Source organism: Chanodichthys erythropterus, chromosome 13, assembly GCF_024489055.1.
Source record: "Chanodichthys erythropterus isolate Z2021 chromosome 13, ASM2448905v1, whole genome shotgun sequence".
NCBI classification, from domain to species: domain Eukaryota; kingdom Metazoa; phylum Chordata; class Actinopteri; order Cypriniformes; family Xenocyprididae; genus Chanodichthys; species Chanodichthys erythropterus.
The window spans coordinates 38,246,205-38,263,502 of NC_090233.1; the positions used below are offsets into that span (position 1 = coordinate 38,246,205).

At 37.2% G+C, this 17,298-nt stretch overlaps 2 protein-coding genes across 2 annotated transcripts; one reads left to right on the top strand and one right to left on the bottom strand.

Moving 5' to 3' along the window:
- Positions 1 to 246: 246 nt before the first annotated feature.
- On the bottom strand, positions 247 to 5,687 carry kptn (kaptin (actin binding protein)). Its single transcript, XM_067407066.1, has 12 exons — positions 5,402 to 5,687; positions 5,238 to 5,320; positions 5,016 to 5,100; positions 4,819 to 4,873; positions 4,625 to 4,703; positions 4,439 to 4,512; positions 4,244 to 4,353; positions 4,052 to 4,147; positions 2,813 to 2,876; positions 2,597 to 2,732; positions 2,281 to 2,454; positions 247 to 2,190 (listed from the first exon to the last, which is right to left on the bottom strand). The coding sequence occupies exons 1-12, from the start codon at positions 5,610 to 5,612 to the stop codon at positions 2,044 to 2,046; spliced, it is 1,314 nt and encodes a 437-aa protein (XP_067263167.1). The 5' UTR covers positions 5,613 to 5,687; the 3' UTR covers positions 247 to 2,043.
- A 7,470-nt stretch (positions 5,688 to 13,157) lies between these two features.
- On the top strand, positions 13,158 to 15,356 carry crx (cone-rod homeobox). The gene is made up of 3 exons (XM_067407599.1): positions 13,158 to 13,254; positions 14,197 to 14,348; positions 14,760 to 15,356. The coding sequence occupies exons 1-3, from the start codon at positions 13,158 to 13,160 to the stop codon at positions 15,354 to 15,356; spliced, it is 846 nt and encodes a 281-aa protein (XP_067263700.1).
- The last annotated feature ends 1,942 nt before the right edge of the window (positions 15,357 to 17,298 follow it).

Genomic DNA, 17,298 nt, shown 5'->3' on the forward strand with positions numbered 1-17,298 from the left:
TAACTGAAGTAAGCGCTGGCCTCGATCATGGTGACATACATTCAAATCATCTTTATCTAAACCTCTGGTAATTCTCAATAACAACTTTTGTAGATGTATGTCAGAAATAAAGTCAGTCTGGTTAGTAATAAGTGAAGCTGGTAATGCTGTTTGTGGAGATGTTTAATCAGATCTTGAGAGATTTAATGTCTTTTATCTTCAGTTGATTTCATCGAAGGCTGTGGCTGAAGTTGTAGTTCTTGTTGTTCCTCTGTCCTTCGGTGATTCTGCTCATTATCACCTTATTATCTCATTAACTCCAGCATGTTTCTGTTACATTTAACAGCCTGTATATAGTGTGCACACTGAGCAGTGTTCATTTCATCTGGGGCCTAATTGCCAACCGTGGACAAAGTTGGCTGGGCCTCAGTTAGGCAGCCCAGGTGACACCCATCTGGGCCCCACATAGCTGTGCTGGCTGGGAAGGCACGTCCGAACCCAATGTTAGCTTCACTTCCTGTCTCATGAGATACCTTCCTCAGATCGATTTTTGAAGGAAGCATGGATGTATCCTTAGCTGCCTTTGATATCCCACAATCCTGTGCTTTCCATTTTGTGACAGATGAGCTAGAAAAATAAAGATGGCATCTGAAAGTTGCGTTTGCTGGCCAGTTTGAGAGTAAATGTACATTTTTGACCAACATTTTCCACTTTTGATGTAATTTCTAACGAGAAATTACTACTATAGTAATTAAATATTTGTTTAGTTCTCACCAAAGTTTGCGCTATATTGCTGTAGATCATTAAACTCTTATGCTGCCTCAGAAGTCTGTCCGAAATCTGTTTCATGAGGTGCCTCCATGCACAAACGCTGACTTACAAGTCATTGCTTGATAAGGCAGCAAGTCAGCTACCGGTTTCGGATGCAGCCAAGATGAAACTTCCGGAAGCTCAAACTATTTGCGTAACTCATGAGAATGAACCTCATTGGTTACACAGCATGTTTAAGCTTCTGGAAAAGGTTTGTTCTTGTGCATTATTTAGGTTGTATAAAAGCTAATTAAATTTAATAATCAATTAAAAAGGTACAGCCATTGACAGGCAGGTATCTATAATTGGATCGAATGATTGGACGTTGAACATTTTTTTCCCTGATATTTCCACAGAAGTTATATGTGTTTTAATATTTAGACCACTTCTGTTGATTGCTATATGGATGTGAAGAGAGTTTCAACCAGTATTACACATTTTATTGTTAATAAAATTTGCCTACCCTCATCTGCACTTTTCCTTGTGGCTGAGCTGGAGTACTGCAGGTATTTAGAAATCTAAGCAATTCTTGCCGCTCGCCATTCTCAAGTAAAGGGTTTGGACGTTGACTGGTGCTGTTTTATATGTTAATGACATTAATTAGGATGCGCTTACAAAGCGGAGATCTGAAGCCATTTAACTGCGCATAATTGCAAGAACATTTTCGACGTTTCGACGCAGCATCTCAGGATTCTCAGTTGTGTCAGCGACACTGATTCAGTGTTAACTGCCTGAAGGCGCCCTCTACTGAGGATAGGGCAAAAACACAACAGCACTTGCCTGAAGAGCTTTGATAGTTCTAGAGATCTCATGGAACCAAAGCCTGTGTTTAGAAATTCTTTTACATTAAAAATTGACTAAAATTACTTTTGATATTTCATATATATATATATATAAATAAAAATACACCCCTGTAATTACTACAGATAAAATGTAAATTTCCCCTGACTCTAATAACACCTGCTACCAGCTACCAAATATCAATAGCAATGAATGAAATCATTATTTTGCCACGTTATGATCCCAAATTCAACAAAAACTACCCGTGGTCACTAGGACGTAAGGTTGAAAACGTCTGGCTACAAACATGACACCAGCAAGAAGTAATTTTCATTTCAGTGCTAGAAGAACTGCCTGTTAGATGGATAATGGCATGGATTTTTACATAAACAGAATATTTAGCTCTTCATACAATTTCTCATTCTTAACCACTTTTGAAATAAAAATAACTATCTTTCACATAAAAGTCAAGTGTTAGGTGGCTGCAGCTCTCTGTTCATTGCTGATTGAAATGGACTGCTCTTCAGTATCTGTTGGCTGTTCTTTTGAAGAAACAGGCAGTCTTGATGCTAAAGTGGACAATCGATGAAGAACGAGATCTGCTGTTGTTTTCAGACTGTGCTGTTGGAGGAAAAATGACAGGAAAATAAACATGCTTAATTAACTAAAAACATCAAGATAATAATAAGAAATCAGCTCAGTGATTGTCACCTGAAGTATATGCAGGCCTTTTAAGGTAAGAACAGCTAACTCTCTTAGTCCGTCCCCTGCCAGGTCAAGATAAATCATTGACAGCAAGGGACTTTTAAAACTCCGTTTCCACAACATCTGTAACTTATCCTCAAAAGCTCCTGTTGGTTGGGGAAATTTGTAGCAGAGTAGGTCCTATAGATCACAAATAAAACATCATTTTGCATACTGGTTAGCTGCTTACATTTCAAATTACCACCAGTGTTATAAACTCTTTCACTGTGGCATAATTTTGTTCCCTAGCATGTGTTTCTGTACTTTGAATCCAGCATTCTACCTGTCCATACGTTCCCAGCAGCAACTCATGCTGTCCATCGAAGTCCAGATCAACAACGAGAGCACAGAGAACTGCATCACACTGGTCGCTTTCTGCCAAACACTGCTGTCTGCTCAGTCCATACTGCTCTACATCCCTGAACACACACACACAAATTATTTTACACCTAATTAGACACATGGCGCACAACAAGCAACATACTAAAGAGGTTCTAACCTGTAAACAACAGCAATCTCTATCGCACTGGTTACCAACAGATTAAATGTTTCCCTTTGACTACCTGTGGGAAAAAAGACAGATAAAGAGAGATTAATAACAATGGTCTAGAGCAGGGGATGCCATCCCCCTTGTTGAAAAAAAGAAAAGACAAAAAAGCATCCCATCTGTAAAACCACCATCCTCATTAGATTAACAGTGTTGTATATTATGTAAAACTTATGTAAATTAAATTTTAAAATCCTCTAAATGATAATTAAACTATAAATAACAGTGATATGCCAATTAGAGCTCCATATTGTAATGCTCTGCATTACAAAAAAACTATGAGCTATGTACATACGCCACTGTTTAACTCTGCAGAAACCATCCATTCAAGCCAAAGCTAAAAAAAACTACCGCTAACTGTTCAACATAAGCATTTAAAACTCATTTATAGAGTGTGCATGTGTGTGTGAAAAGAGAGATACAGCGAGCATCTTGTTCTCAGTCATACAATACTACAATGATCTCTATTATTTTATGAATAATGCCTTTATTTTTTATTTTACTCTTTAATGCAATAAATAAAAATGTTTAAAAACTAGAAAAATTAATTAAGGTTAGCTACAGGAGCACAGGGTAAACGAAACATAACCCCGGTTGGGAATCACTGGTCCAGAGAACTTACCAGGCATTAATAACCTTGCATAAAAAAAAATAATAATTAAACTAAAGTCATTAAAAATCTATTTGAAACAAATGTGTTTTAAACTTTCTATACATCAAAGAATCCTGAAAAAAGTATCACAGTTTCCACAAAAATATTAGCAGCACAACTGTTTTCAACATTGATAATCATAAGAAATGTTTCTTAAGCAACAAATCAGCATATTAGAATGATTTCTGAAGGATCTTGTGACACTGAAGACTCACAAGAATAAATTACATTTTAATATATATTCAAATGCAAAACAGTGATACTAAATTGTAATATTATTTTACTGTATTTTTGACCAAATAAATACAGCCTTTGATGATCATAAGAGATTTCTTTCAAAAACATGTAAAACATTTTACCAACCCCAAACTTTTGAATGGTAGTGTATGAATTTCAAAGTATAAGCTCTCAAACTCCATATTCTCACAGTGTTCTGGATGTGAGCTTCATAACTTTAGACATGTTAGACAAAGACATTAATACTCTATTTGTTTTAAATACTCTTTATAACTGGTAATCATTTGATCGGTATCACTCACTGCTCGTCTCTGTGTTCTGGTGCTGCTCTTTCAAAGGGAACAGCAATACAGTGGAGACGGGACTGTCATGCTGAACACGCCAGTTCTGGAGAATCTCTAATAAGGCAAATATGCAAGGAAAGCCAGAACTTTTATAAGACTATATTACATTTTAAGAAGAGAAGAGAAAAAAGTGAAAAGTGTGTTTCTCACCGGGTCCCTTTTTTTGGTTGACAAGAGAAAGACCCACAGAACCGTTCTGACATCCAAATGCAGTGAGGCGCCGGTTTTGATCAATACTTAAGACATCTAACCATAATACACTGCAATGCACACAAAGGGCATATTAATTACCACCAAACATCTCACATAACAGCACGTCTCATCATCAGAAAAGTAAAAACTCACTTGCTTGGCAACTCCTGCAGTTCGGGAAAGAGTCTTTCCACTGGCTGTTCCTCAAACTGGTGCAAAGAGGCATTCTACCAATCAGACATAGAGAATGGACTTCAAATCTTTAGTATGAAAATAAGAGAGAGCGAGAGAGAGACAAAGCAGTACCTTATTCTAACTACATGTATCAGCTGGGCTGACCTCTTTGTAAAGATGTATGCGCTGATCATGCCCACTGAGGAGAAAGACGGTCTCGCTGGATCCATCTCCACAATGCACCCTGAAAATCAATACCACACAACACTGCATGACATCTATTTATACAGACCTTACCCTTTCTTTTTCATTGAAACAATGAATGAATGAATTAATGAACAACACAATGACACACTCACTCAGTGTGATAGAGCTGGAAGGGAGTGAACTGGAGCTCCAGGTTCAGACAGCTTTCTGTCAAACAAGATGAAACCAGGTTATACAGTATGGGCACATTTCAATCAGATTACCATATAATATGTAGCATATAGTATCATTTAAGCCATGTAATGTGTGAATTTAGACTTCACTTTAAAAAAATTAAAGAAAAACTCACGTGCAATAGACTCCAGATTAAACTCTGACCCTGGTTCATAATCACAATAAATGTTAAGGAAAGGAGTTGCTTTATCTCCTGAGTCCTGAGAGGAAAGAGATCAACATAAAACACATGCAGCAAAAAAAGTCAGCTATCATGGATGGAGAAAGAGAGTGAGAAAGTTCAAATTTCCGTCTTGTTTGAAACCAGTTACTTATGCCAGCTAATGAAGAAGCACACCTTGATGAAGGTTATTCCTACAACCAGTCCTCTTTTAGGGGCTGATTTGTTGAAGGCGTCAATGGAGACGATTTCGGCGTCAACTTTATTAACAAAACGAGAAACATGTTTTGCATTAGACAGCTAAAACATAGGACTTTCGAAGCAAACGAACAGGTTGTCACCTGGTATGTATGTAAACTGAATCTCTCTAGTCACAGGTCTGATCTTCTTCTGCAGGTCCTGGTATCTGAAGCAGACCACTTTCCCCTTCAGAGTCGCTGCCAGTAGCTCCTGCTCGCCTGCCTGACATAGTCCATATATGTTACTCTGCGAGGGAAAACGACTAAAACTGTCTTCCACAAATGGACACAAGCCTTTTATATCCGGCAACATCTTACAGATGATCACTACAGAAATAAAATTATCTGGATCTTACTGGACTGCCACACTACTAGTGACAAAACAACATCCGGGTATGGGCGGGTTGTGAGTTTTTTAACCAATCATCTGTGTTTCTCGAACCGCTTGACAAATCAAATGATGCAGTCGTCATCAGCTGTCGACAACGATACCAATCGGTCTTTGTCAGACACGTGATTTTGTTGTGTGTGACGTCACCGCGGCGCCATATTTGTGGTATCCCTGCTGACTGTGAGAATGAAAGAGATTACACGAGTTGAGATAACAAGCAAATAACTCGCAAATATGAAGAAGCACAAGAACTAAGTTAAAATTTCATATCGCGATAAACTCACCAAAGATGCCAGGGACCGTTATTTGGAGAAATTTTCATCCATTCATAACATAGATCAGTACGAACTGACTGCAGTAAGTTGGAGTGCTACTGACCCCGCATTGCTACCTAAATCATCATACTTAAATATTGTTAACTGTCTTGTTTATGGCATAAACGCATAGTGAACAATTTAAAAACTATAAATCCCTCGAAGCCCACAGATATTTCACTAATGGGTGCAGGATTTATTTATGTTCTGAAGGAAGGACTGCAATAACACAGTATAGTAACGATAATGATGATGATGTCGTGTTAACTATATAACAAGTGCATGATTAAGGATGGTTTAGTGTTATCAGGAAGAATTTTGAACTAATACTACCCTTTTTTTCATGCATTTTTTTTCTTTATTGCATTAAGTACATAAACCAATGTATACCACAATAAACATTGTTCCAATAAACAAGGCATCATCAGAGATGTATGTAGAATTTAATAGTGTATTTTATTATAGTACATTCTGATATAGTATACCTTTTAGAGCCAAAATAATTTGTAAATTATTGTCCTCCATCTACCTCTGTGTTGTCTGGGTCAATGACATTATGAGTCTTTTTTTTTTTTTTTCTTTTTTTTTTTTTTGTCCAAAGGCCTTAATAATAATAAAAACAAAGGTATGTCATGCAAGTTAAATATCTGATTTACAGATTGTGTAATACTGTTAATACTATAAGTGCATATAACCTAAATCTACAAATCACCCTGAAAAATTTAATTATACATGCTTTATTGTTCATGCAAGACTGGATAAAGCATCAGCACATTTTTACACTACAATTCTACAAAAGATTCAAACATGCGCTGATTGGATGGTTTCTCTGTGAAAATCTAAAAACAGTCAATAATCTCTGCTACTCTGTATTTAAACACAGGAGACATATTTCTGTGCAAATCATCTCTGTCTGCCCATACAGCTGAAAGCTTCAGGTTTGCATAGATATGACAGTTTCATTGAATGTTCTGTATACTGTTCTGTATACCGTCTCAGGGGAAACATTAGAAGTTTTGTGCAGGCAGATCAAATCTGAGGTATATTAAGGTTCACAGAAGCATTTGAAATTTGTATTTGTTGCGTCTGGAATCAGAGGCACAAAAAAAAAAATTGGAATAACGCCATAAAGGTTCCCAGGTTTGGCAGACCTGTATAGTACATTAACATCATCATCTCCAAAACAAACATCAGACATCCTGTACATATCAAGTCGGTTTACTTCTGCACATGCAGATCACCATCTCCTCCAGCCTCCTGCATCTTCTCAGTGTGAAGATGATCACTCTCTCCAGCCTGATGGACCATAGTGTTAGCTGACTGACTTGTGTAAAGTTGGTTTTATATTCGCACATCCGTATTCAATAGCCTTGTTAATCACACTACACTGGACATTCAGTGGACATTCACAAGTAAATATGCCATTAAACAATACTTGCCTATTTTGATCGACTGTGAAAAATGTTATAAGTTGACAATCGTTGGTTGTCAATATCATGTCGCTGCTTAAAATTCGCAAACATTAATTTATTGCATATTTATTGGAAAGTCTGAATTTATCAGAAGTCTGAATGTGCAAATATAAAACCAACTTTACCCAAGTAGCTGACTGGATTGTTTTTCCTTACTTAGTGTCTGTGTGTGCATCTCAATCAGCTCTGAGCTCTTGAATCAGTATATTGTGTATACAAATTTTGTGACTGAGACAGTCCTGATCAGTGCCCTAACTAATGAACTAGGGAGCTGATTGAGACACAGCCTGTGTTTAATGCTGATGTGGCCTTAATGTAGGGAGGGAAGGTGTCCAGTTGGGGTCAGTCTCCATAATCTTTAAGCAGGCTGATCTGCAATGAAATGAAAAGGTCCACAGACCACAGCTGTAAAAAGTAGTCAGAAAATTAGAATCAGTATATGGATACAGAGCAAAAATGTCGTACCTTAAGTATAAAAATGCTGTAGCAAAATTAAGAAAAAAAATGTAGACATATTCAAGTAAAGGGATTCAGTTTAAATTGACTTGTTTCATAGCACATACAATCCAAAAAAATGCGTTGCTATAACGTTTTCTGCTTTAGAAAACAGAAACCTCTAACTTACCTTTGTGAAATGTACAAAGCAAACATACATGAATGGAGATATCTTGACGAAAGTGATGTTTTGCGTCTCACCGCGGCAACCCGTGCGATCCAGCGCCTCTGTTATTGCCTCTAAATACTCTCCGTACAGCCTTTTTTCAAGTAGGAAACCGACTAAATCTAATCTCGTAGTAAAGTTTTTGACATTTTCTATCGTGGGACATTTTATTGCAGCTTTTCACACAACAAAAGTGTGCCATTTTTACAATGAAAAGTAGCCAAAGAAGAAACAACTCTGCACTGATACAGAGATTGTTTGGATACCTCAGAAATGGCGGCGACACCCATAATGCACTTCGGTTTTCACGAGTGTGACGTCACCTGACAAAGACCGATACACTTAAGTTTATTAAGTGCAAATATTCCACACTAGCTTGTTTCTTGGTCATTTCCCATCGGACTTAGTCTTTGTGGTTAAGAACATATTAAAATTAAAATAATGCGAGGTTATTGCTATTGTTCGTTTAGTTAAATTTCTGTCTCCGATGAGGAAGAACCGGGACCTCCAAAAGGGGGCGAAATGACCATTAATTATATTTACAAATTCAGTAAAACGAATTATTATTTCAATTTCAATTAGCAGCCATCACAATGAATTATACAATGAAATTAAAAAAAAAAAAAAAAAAAGAAAAGATAAGTATCCCAAACCAACCAACAAACAAATAAAAACAAAATTCGAAGTGTATGATCACAAAGGCCATCTAAATGTAAAAATCATAACTAAATATCCAGCATCGTCCAATTAGTACCAATTAGACCTTACTATTAGATCCTATATTTGTTTTTTTATGCCAATGAATCCATTTCATTACATTTTTGCTCATTTAGATACAATAGGCAACTTAAATTCATGTATACATAGCAAAAACATATTAATTATTATTACAATTATTGCATGTGTGTACATTATGTTTGCACTGAAAATGTAAAGTTTTGTTGTTGTTTTTTTTATCATTAAAACTTCTTGAACTGAATTGATTTGAGATAAATGGACATAATTTCCACTAGAGGGCCAGACAAGCTGTCAATTGGTTATTGGGGCCCTTTTCAGCATACAGCCCCACTGACATTAAAACCCTTTTAATCTGACTGTGACCCAAAGTCTGTCCACATGGGACATATTGTGCTTATCAGCAAATAACTGCCTCATCACAACATCTTCCCATAAAAACACATCTACACTCTGCATTAGAAATTGCTCACCAGTTGTTTTAAATACCTATTATACAGTGATTACAGTCACTGGTTTGTGAGGGTTAAGTCATCAGAAGAAGAGTTTTGTATATATATATATATATATATATATATATATATATATATATATATATATATATATATATATCATTAGCACATTTTCAAAGTTTTTGATTATTCTGTTGTCGGATTGTGCAGAATATTTTATATATGCATGCTTAACTCACACTGTTTGGTGTGTGTGTGTGTGTGTGTGTGTGTGTGTGTGTGTGTGTGTGTGTGTGTGTGTGTGTGTGTGTGTCCAGCATGTGTGTTTCTTTGGGGATTAGAATTGTGTGAGTGATTGGTGCTGACAGTGGTCTGTGTATTACTGGCTGGCCTGCAGATTAAGCCGCTCCTTTTTAGACTGCCTAATCTGGATTAACTGATGCAGTGTGCCTGCAATGATGCGGCCCACTACCCCTCTCTCTCTCCCTCTCTCTCTTTCCCTCCCTCCTTCTCTCTCTCTCTTTCTTTCTTTCTATCTATCTGTCACCTCACTCGCCCTTCATCACCCCAATCCATCTTCACATTTCTTTCCTTTACTACTATTTGCGTAGGAACATTTTGTTTATTTCATCTAACTCTCCACTCAGATTAAATGTTTGTTGCAGTGTCACTGTGTTGGCTATGTATTTCTGTGCTAATGTGTTCTGGAGTGTGTGTGTGTGTGTGTGTGTGTGTGCCTGCGGATTAGAGTTTAGTCCACTTCCATAATTGCTCTTGTGCCTGCGTAGCTGGTTGTTGCCAGATGGACGGACTGGTCCCCCCACCCCCCTCTGCATCACCCTCCACAGAACTTCACCTTCTGCAAGCGCACAAGCCCAGATCCTGAACACATAAACATACAAACATCCTATTCCGACACAGAACAACAACAAATCATCTCTTCATAATTTTACAGCTTTTACACAAAAAACAACAACCACCACTGAAAAACATAATCTGAGGAAAGTATTAAAAGAATTACAAGAAAACAGGGTTTAGAAGCCTGGTTATTAATTTGTCGCATAAATAAACAGAAAAACAAGTAAATAAACAGTTATTGTTTGGGAATGATATTGTCTAATTTCCTGTCCTTAATATATGTTTATACAAATGAAATAATTGTAGCTCATTTGGTTAATAATTATTCATGTAATTTCATTACTTGCATATTAAAAAAAAAAAAATGATATGAAAGCCATTGCTGGGAAGGGGTGGACAATTGGATATACTTTGATTGTATATAAAATAAAATAAAGGATAATAAAATAGTCCTTTTTGTTATATAGCTAATCCAAAGCAACAGTGTCAGCGAGTCATATTCTGATTCTTTTTGTCACCGTATACAGCAGATATTTTTTAAACTCTCATTCTTGTATTCAGAATGCATACATACACCTCTTTAGGCAAGACGAATTCAATTTAAATCTATCATTTTCGTCATTTAGAGAAAGGCTTGGCATAATAATTAAGGGAATCTGAAGACTTTTTGTTGCCCTTTGTTCCTTTGGCTGTGGAGTTTGTGCTGTACTTAAGAGGGATGACATCGAGTCACAGCCAAATAACCCTGTCTGAACTGTGTCTGCTTAAAGCCACGTATCACATTCAGTTCATCTTGAATGCCAATTGATGCCTTTCTCTCACCTTTCTCCCTCTCTCTGTCGCTAACATATTTACACTTAAACAAACAATCCTTTCAAATAAAACGTACCATGTTCTTTCTATATAATACATACTATTTAAAATTTCAAACAGCTCCATTACAGCAAATTCAGATGAGATCCTCTCCTTTGTCAGAACTGGTCAACATCCTTCCAAATGGTTGTTCTCCTTTCTTCTTTTATCAGTCCCACCATCACTGGACAAGATAACACTTGTCCTTGTCTTCATCTTGTTTTATTCATCATTTATCCATATTCCGGAGCTCTTCTTCTTTTCACCCCTTTGGGTCCTGTGATTTTTTTCCATGTGGTATTTATACATTGTGTCTGTCTACTCTTCTCTTATGGACTGATGAGAAATCTCTTTCCTCTCTTTATCCAGGGTTAAGGGACTATAAAGCATATTATGATAATTCAGCTGTGTGTGTTTGTGATTTATCAGGACACTGATTTGTATAATGACATAGGTATTACACTATTATGATGTAAACATGAAATATGAGGACATTAATATTTAAAAAATGTTTTATCAAAAAAAAATACTGTACTGTTTGTACAGTATAAAAACCATTATGCTTATGAAATGTCTCACAAAGATAGGAACACAAACCTGTGTGTGTGTGTGTGTGTGTGTCTGTGTGTGTGTGTATGTGTGTGTGTGTGTGTGTGTGTGTGTGTGTGTGTGTGTGTGTGTGTGTGTGAGGTTAGGGCAAAAATAAAATATAAAGAGTAATGCTAATTTTAGATGCTTTACAAATCATTATGTCGGATGTCAAATATTTCAGTGATGCGGTTGTTTTGTGTTTAGTGTTTAGTTTTAAGAAATTATACAATATTTTATTCAGGCAATTGCAAGCAATAAACAGTACAACTAAATTATGATACAAATAAATGATTTATATTATGCAAGATGCAGAGGACAGGACAAGATAATGTCCACAAGAAACATTTAGCTCATATCCGAATAAAACAAAACATTCGCTTAACGAATGAAATTTCTGTGTAGTCATCTTAATTTATGGGATTCAAATACATTTGCGTTTAAGCCATTTATATTGCAAAAAATACATAGCTAGCCTAATAAACGAAAAGCAAATCATTCAGCTAATTAAATAACTAGTCAATAGCTTTACACAATTTATAAAATAGAAATAAAAATCGAATTCTTAATGATGCAAAATGTAAAGTGAATGTAACTTATTTTAAGAACAAACATAGACAAGCATTCAAAATAAGCATTTCATTTATTTACGTTATAAATAATATATAGGCTATATACGATTTCTGCCTCCTGAAATTGGTTTTCTGTAGAATTTTTACATTTTTAACTCGCAGCGTGTCAAAGACATTTATATAGGCTAAAACGATTCACTGAATCATGTATTTAATAGCTGCTACGGTTCCTAAAACCGACAGGCTAACTACTTATAGAAAATATTATTTAAAAAAAATAAAAATAAATAAAAATGGGGGGCATCTTTCATTGCATTTTTGCCCCGGAAATCTTCTGACCGTGCTCAGTAGATTCTCCACATTTATATCTTATATCTTTAGAGTTTTTATTTTGTAATCGGTTTCAAAGTTTAAAATAAATATAATTTTCTTTACTGTCATACCACGTGTTAAGATACACGTCAAAGGTGGAGAGCGAGAGAGAGAGAGAGAGAGAGAGAGAGAGAGAGAGAGTGAGAGATGCCCTTGATTAGCTGCTCTGTCTCTTATTTCTCATAGTGTCCCGCTCCTGTCCGGACACGCGCCTTAACCAACGCCAAAACTCTGACCAAGAGTCTAAAACCTTTGTTTATAATAGTAAATTTACTTTTACTATTTCCTCACATTAAAAGACTACGCTCTTTGATATTCTTTAACATAGCTAAACTTGGACAAGAGTGTAAGCTGTTTCTACACACCGAGAAGCGGGGAAACATCTACAGGTGTTTGGAGCCGCGAGACTAAAGGAGCACCGCACGCGCCAGGCGCGAGCACAGACACGCGGCCGTCAGGGGCAGAGCGCGACCCCCGACCAGTAAAAAAAAAAGCGTCACAGAAGAAAAAGAGAGTGAGAGAGAGGGGAGAGAGAGGGAGGGGGAGAGAGAGCAATAGAGAGAGTGTACGCGAGACGCGGCCGTCCCAAGAATGATGTCCTACATAAAGCAACCCCATTATGCTGTGAACGGGTTAACACTGTCCGCCTCAGGAATGGACCTGCTCCACACCGCCGTCGGCTACCCAGGTCAGTTCTTTCTCATTAATCATTTATAATATGTTTGTGTCAAACTTTTTATTAATTTTGGTGGTCGCTGAAGTAAAAAAAAAAGAGGCGACAAGAAAAACTCAAATGTAGCCTCATCTTTCCTGCTTCGTTTGACATGATTGTCCCCTTTTCCCCCGTTTAATTTAGGCAAAGTGAATATAATTTCATCAGTTGATAGCCACGTTAACTGAACTTGCTCAAGTAGAAACGAACCGTTCTAACAAAACGAATTATACAAAAAATTGATGACAAAATGCATCTTAAATTTCGTCTGTAGACAAAATTTTATAAAACCTAAATTTTTCTTTCAAATTTTAATTTTATGTGATGGTATGTTTGCTTGTTTATTAAAATATATTCTATAGCCCATTCTGAAAAGCGTAATTTAAAAAAAATTTAATATTTCGTCCATTTTATTCGACCGTTTTGTTACAAATAAACTAATAGTACTGAATTAATAATAAAAACAAGGATGAATGGATTAGATATCAATATGTAAATATCAATATATCACTAATTAAAAATAATGACGTCAGAAACTGTTTATATGAGCTGCCTTAGTGACGGACCTCAGTCACTCACTGACTGGACTCAAGAAATACATTAAAATATCTATCTATCTATCTATCTATCTATCTATCTATCTATCTATCTATCTATCTATCTATCTATCTATCTATCTATCTATCTATCTATCTATCTAATATGATGACAATGGATAGTCCAAAACCCTCCCTTTTTCCTCTCACAAACATCAACCATATTAATGACTGTTACAAGCTCACATTAAACGATTAACACTGATGATGCTGCCATGTTAAACATTTTCTTTTCTTACAGTGAATAAATGTACATGTATTTTTTCAACTGGAAAACATGAAGATGTTTCTTACTGTACGATGTCCATGTTTTTATAAACAGCCACTCCGAGGAAGCAGCGTCGGGAGCGCACCACCTTCACACGCACCCAACTGGACATTCTGGAAGCCCTGTTCACCAAAACACGCTACCCAGACATATTCATGAGAGAAGAGGTGGCTCTGAAAATCAACCTTCCCGAGTCCAGAGTTCAGGTGAGTCTGTCTTCCTCAAACTGAGACAAACATCTCTGACTGCATAACATAAGCACACCTGGCCTAATGTCTGATGCAGCAGAAATGGTCTTCAAGTAAAATAAAATGCATTTATCCCAGCACATGCTATGATGCAAAGAAGGTCAACTGTTTATCTGCAACCAAATATGTGCATTGTGTTTGAAGTTGAATCCATTTTTAATTTGGTAAGTCACAAGCATTGAAAGTGACCCCAACTCTGATAGTGAAAGTCAATATGTGTGAGGCCCATTATTAATGCAGGTCAGAATATCCAGATTGAGATCATCATTTCTATAGAATATATATATATGAAAAACACAACCTTTTTGATCTATAGAGAAATTAGCCAAACATTTATTTCATCTTCAACCCTGCTCTTATTTCTCTCAGGTGTGGTTTAAGAACCGTCGTGCTAAATGCCGCCAACAGCAACAGCAGACCAGCGGTCAGCCCAAGCCCCGTCCCCCCAAAAAGAAGTCCTCCCCACCCCCTGAGCTGACATCTGACCCTGGCGCCAGCTCCTCTGTGGTGGCTGCCCCAGCCCAGGCAGTGCCCCCTAGTGCCAGCGCAGGCACAGCACCTGTTTCTGTGTGGAGTCCCACCTCTCTGTCCCCCCTTCCCGATCCATTGTGTGGCTCCGGCACGCCCTGCGTGCAGCGCCCCGCTCCCTATCCCATGAGCTACGGTCAGCCCTCCACCTATAGCCAGGGCTACAGCTCCTCTCCTTACTTCAGTGGATTGGATTGCAGCCCGTACCTCTCTCCCATGACCACTCAGCTGTCTGCGAGTGGGGGCGCCCTCTCTCCCCTCACCGTGCCCTCCATGGGCGGCTCGCTCAGCCAGTCACCCTCCCTCTCCTCCCAAGGATACAGCACCTCCTCACTGGGTTTCAGTTCCGTAGACTGCCTGGACTACAAGGACCAGCAGGCCTGGAAGCTCAACTTCAGCACCGTGGACTGCCTCGACCATAAATTCCAGGTGCTGTAGAAGAGAAAGTGAGTGAGTGAAGAAAAAAAGCAAGAGGAGAAGTAGGAAGAAGACGCATGAAGAATAAATGAAACAGAACTATTGCTTGAAATGCCGGAGACATTTTGATGATGAACAGGACTGAATCAGCAGAATTCATGTGATCACAGAGGTGAAAAGGGGTGCCCATTTTGGAACAAGTGAAGACTGTTCCTCTGTAATCCAGATCTTCTCTGTGATTAGCTGAGAATGAAGGGACTCCTCAAGTCTACTGATCAGTCATCATTATTAACCATTTACCTCACACATACACACACATGCAATCATATAGCTTTCACGACACATTGAGGATATTCACTGACACACACACACCACACAAAGACATGCACATAATTGGAGGGGAACCTCTCGATTTCTCTGCAGATACGAGCTTCTTGTGGGACAAAGTTCTTTCTACTCTTTTCATAAGTTTGGTTGGTTTGTCTGTACTGGGAGGCATTAGGAGTTCTTGTGTTGTGCTTTTAGCTTGCTGTTATTTATGTATTTTTAAATTATGTTAACTTGTAACAAATAATGTTGTTTTCTGTTAGTTTCAGTTAACCGTTACTTACTTAATTAAACTTCATTTAATGGCATTATAGTTATGCTGTTGATATATATTTTCTATTTGGGTGACTTTGTGTTGAAAAATGTTGGTGTTTACAATTGTCGTTATATTGATTTGACAGAATACATTCAGATGGGAGCTAAAGATTTTAAAATTACTCTTTAGTTTAACACAATTAAATGTGGCTTTGTTTAACAAGTGTCGAACAAGATTTGTCTAACTTTGTTTCTTATTGATTATGCAAGATGAAGTATACTGTCATTAATAAAATCATGGCTGGAAAGTAATTTAGCATATGGGGGGGGGGGTATCAGTAAAGGAACTGGCAATTCAAACTGTAATGAACTTTAAGCAGGTGAATTGCTCTTGCAAAGTTCAGTACACTGGGTTTAGAAACATGAAGTGCAAAGATTCACATAATTCCAGCATCTTCTCCTTTTTGACACCCTGGGGTTGAGCACACAGGTGGCCCACACGGTGGAGGCATCTGGGGTCCACAAGGTTGTTGCGATGGTGTTGTCTAATCGTGTTGCTGTGATGGTGTGGTGTGGCTGGCCCCGCCCATATAGCCGGGTGTGTGGGGTTATTTTAGCCAATGACCCAGAGAGCACCTCAATCTCCTTACTGTCGACAGAACACTAACCTAAAGCAATTAAACAGGATTACTGAACCTCCCTCTCTCTCTCTTTCCCTCCTCCACACCTCTCCTCCTGCTGATTCCAGTTCCCGCTCTCTCTGCTGTGATTCCTTCACTATGATTATTCCATCATTCTTTATCTTGGTCCCAAATTAGATTCAAAATTAGAATCGGTATTAGAATTACAGTTGTCTGTATGAATGTCTTTGTATTAGGTTATATAAAAAATGTCAAATTAAGGAATTTAGAAGAAATATAGTACAAGCATGTACTCTCTTAAAACTAAAGTGTTCTTTAGTGGCATTGATGTTCCATGAAGATTCTTTAATATCCATGGAACCTTTCCATTGCACAAAAGGTTCTTTTTAGATTATCAGAATGGTCTTCACACTAAGAAAAAAATTTTTTTTTATTAAAGAAATGTTCTCGGAAAGGTTCTTGTATGTCATTGCAACCTTTATTTGTTAAAAATGTACTTTTCAAGAAAAAACATTTTACAATATGTAAACAACAGATACATGAAAATATTGTACATTTTGTACATTAACTCTTAAAAATTGTTCTGAACAGTGCAAAACTTAAATAAAGTGGGCTGCGTCTGTCCCTCAAGCAGAATAACAAATTCAGAGCTTACTTTACAAAATGTAAAGTACAAATATATAAAGACTAAAACTTATGAATATAAAATAAATACTAAAAAATAAAACACAAAATCCATT

What these genes read in the sequence shown, in the direction of transcription:
- kptn (XM_067407066.1), bottom strand. Translation starts at nt 5,612, where the DNA reads ATGTTGCCGGATATAAAAGGCTTGTGTCCATTTGTGGAAGACAGTTTT. An exon ending in TAGGAATAACCTTCATCAAG is followed by an intron (nt 5,101 to 5,237) that starts GTGTGCTTCTTC and finishes CTTTCCTCTCAG; the next exon opens with GACTCAGGAGATAAAGCAAC. An exon ending in TTCCAGCTCTATCACACTGA is followed by an intron (nt 4,704 to 4,818) that starts GTGAGTGTGTCA and finishes ATTGATTTTCAG; the next exon opens with GGTGCATTGTGGAGATGGAT.
- crx (XM_067407599.1), top strand. Translation starts at nt 13,158, where the DNA reads ATGATGTCCTACATAAAGCAACCCCATTATGCTGTGAACGGGTTAACA. An exon ending in CACCGCCGTCGGCTACCCAG is followed by an intron (nt 13,255 to 14,196) that starts GTCAGTTCTTTC and finishes TTTTATAAACAG; the next exon opens with CCACTCCGAGGAAGCAGCGT. An exon ending in TTCCCGAGTCCAGAGTTCAG is followed by an intron (nt 14,349 to 14,759) that starts GTGAGTCTGTCT and finishes TATTTCTCTCAG; the next exon opens with GTGTGGTTTAAGAACCGTCG.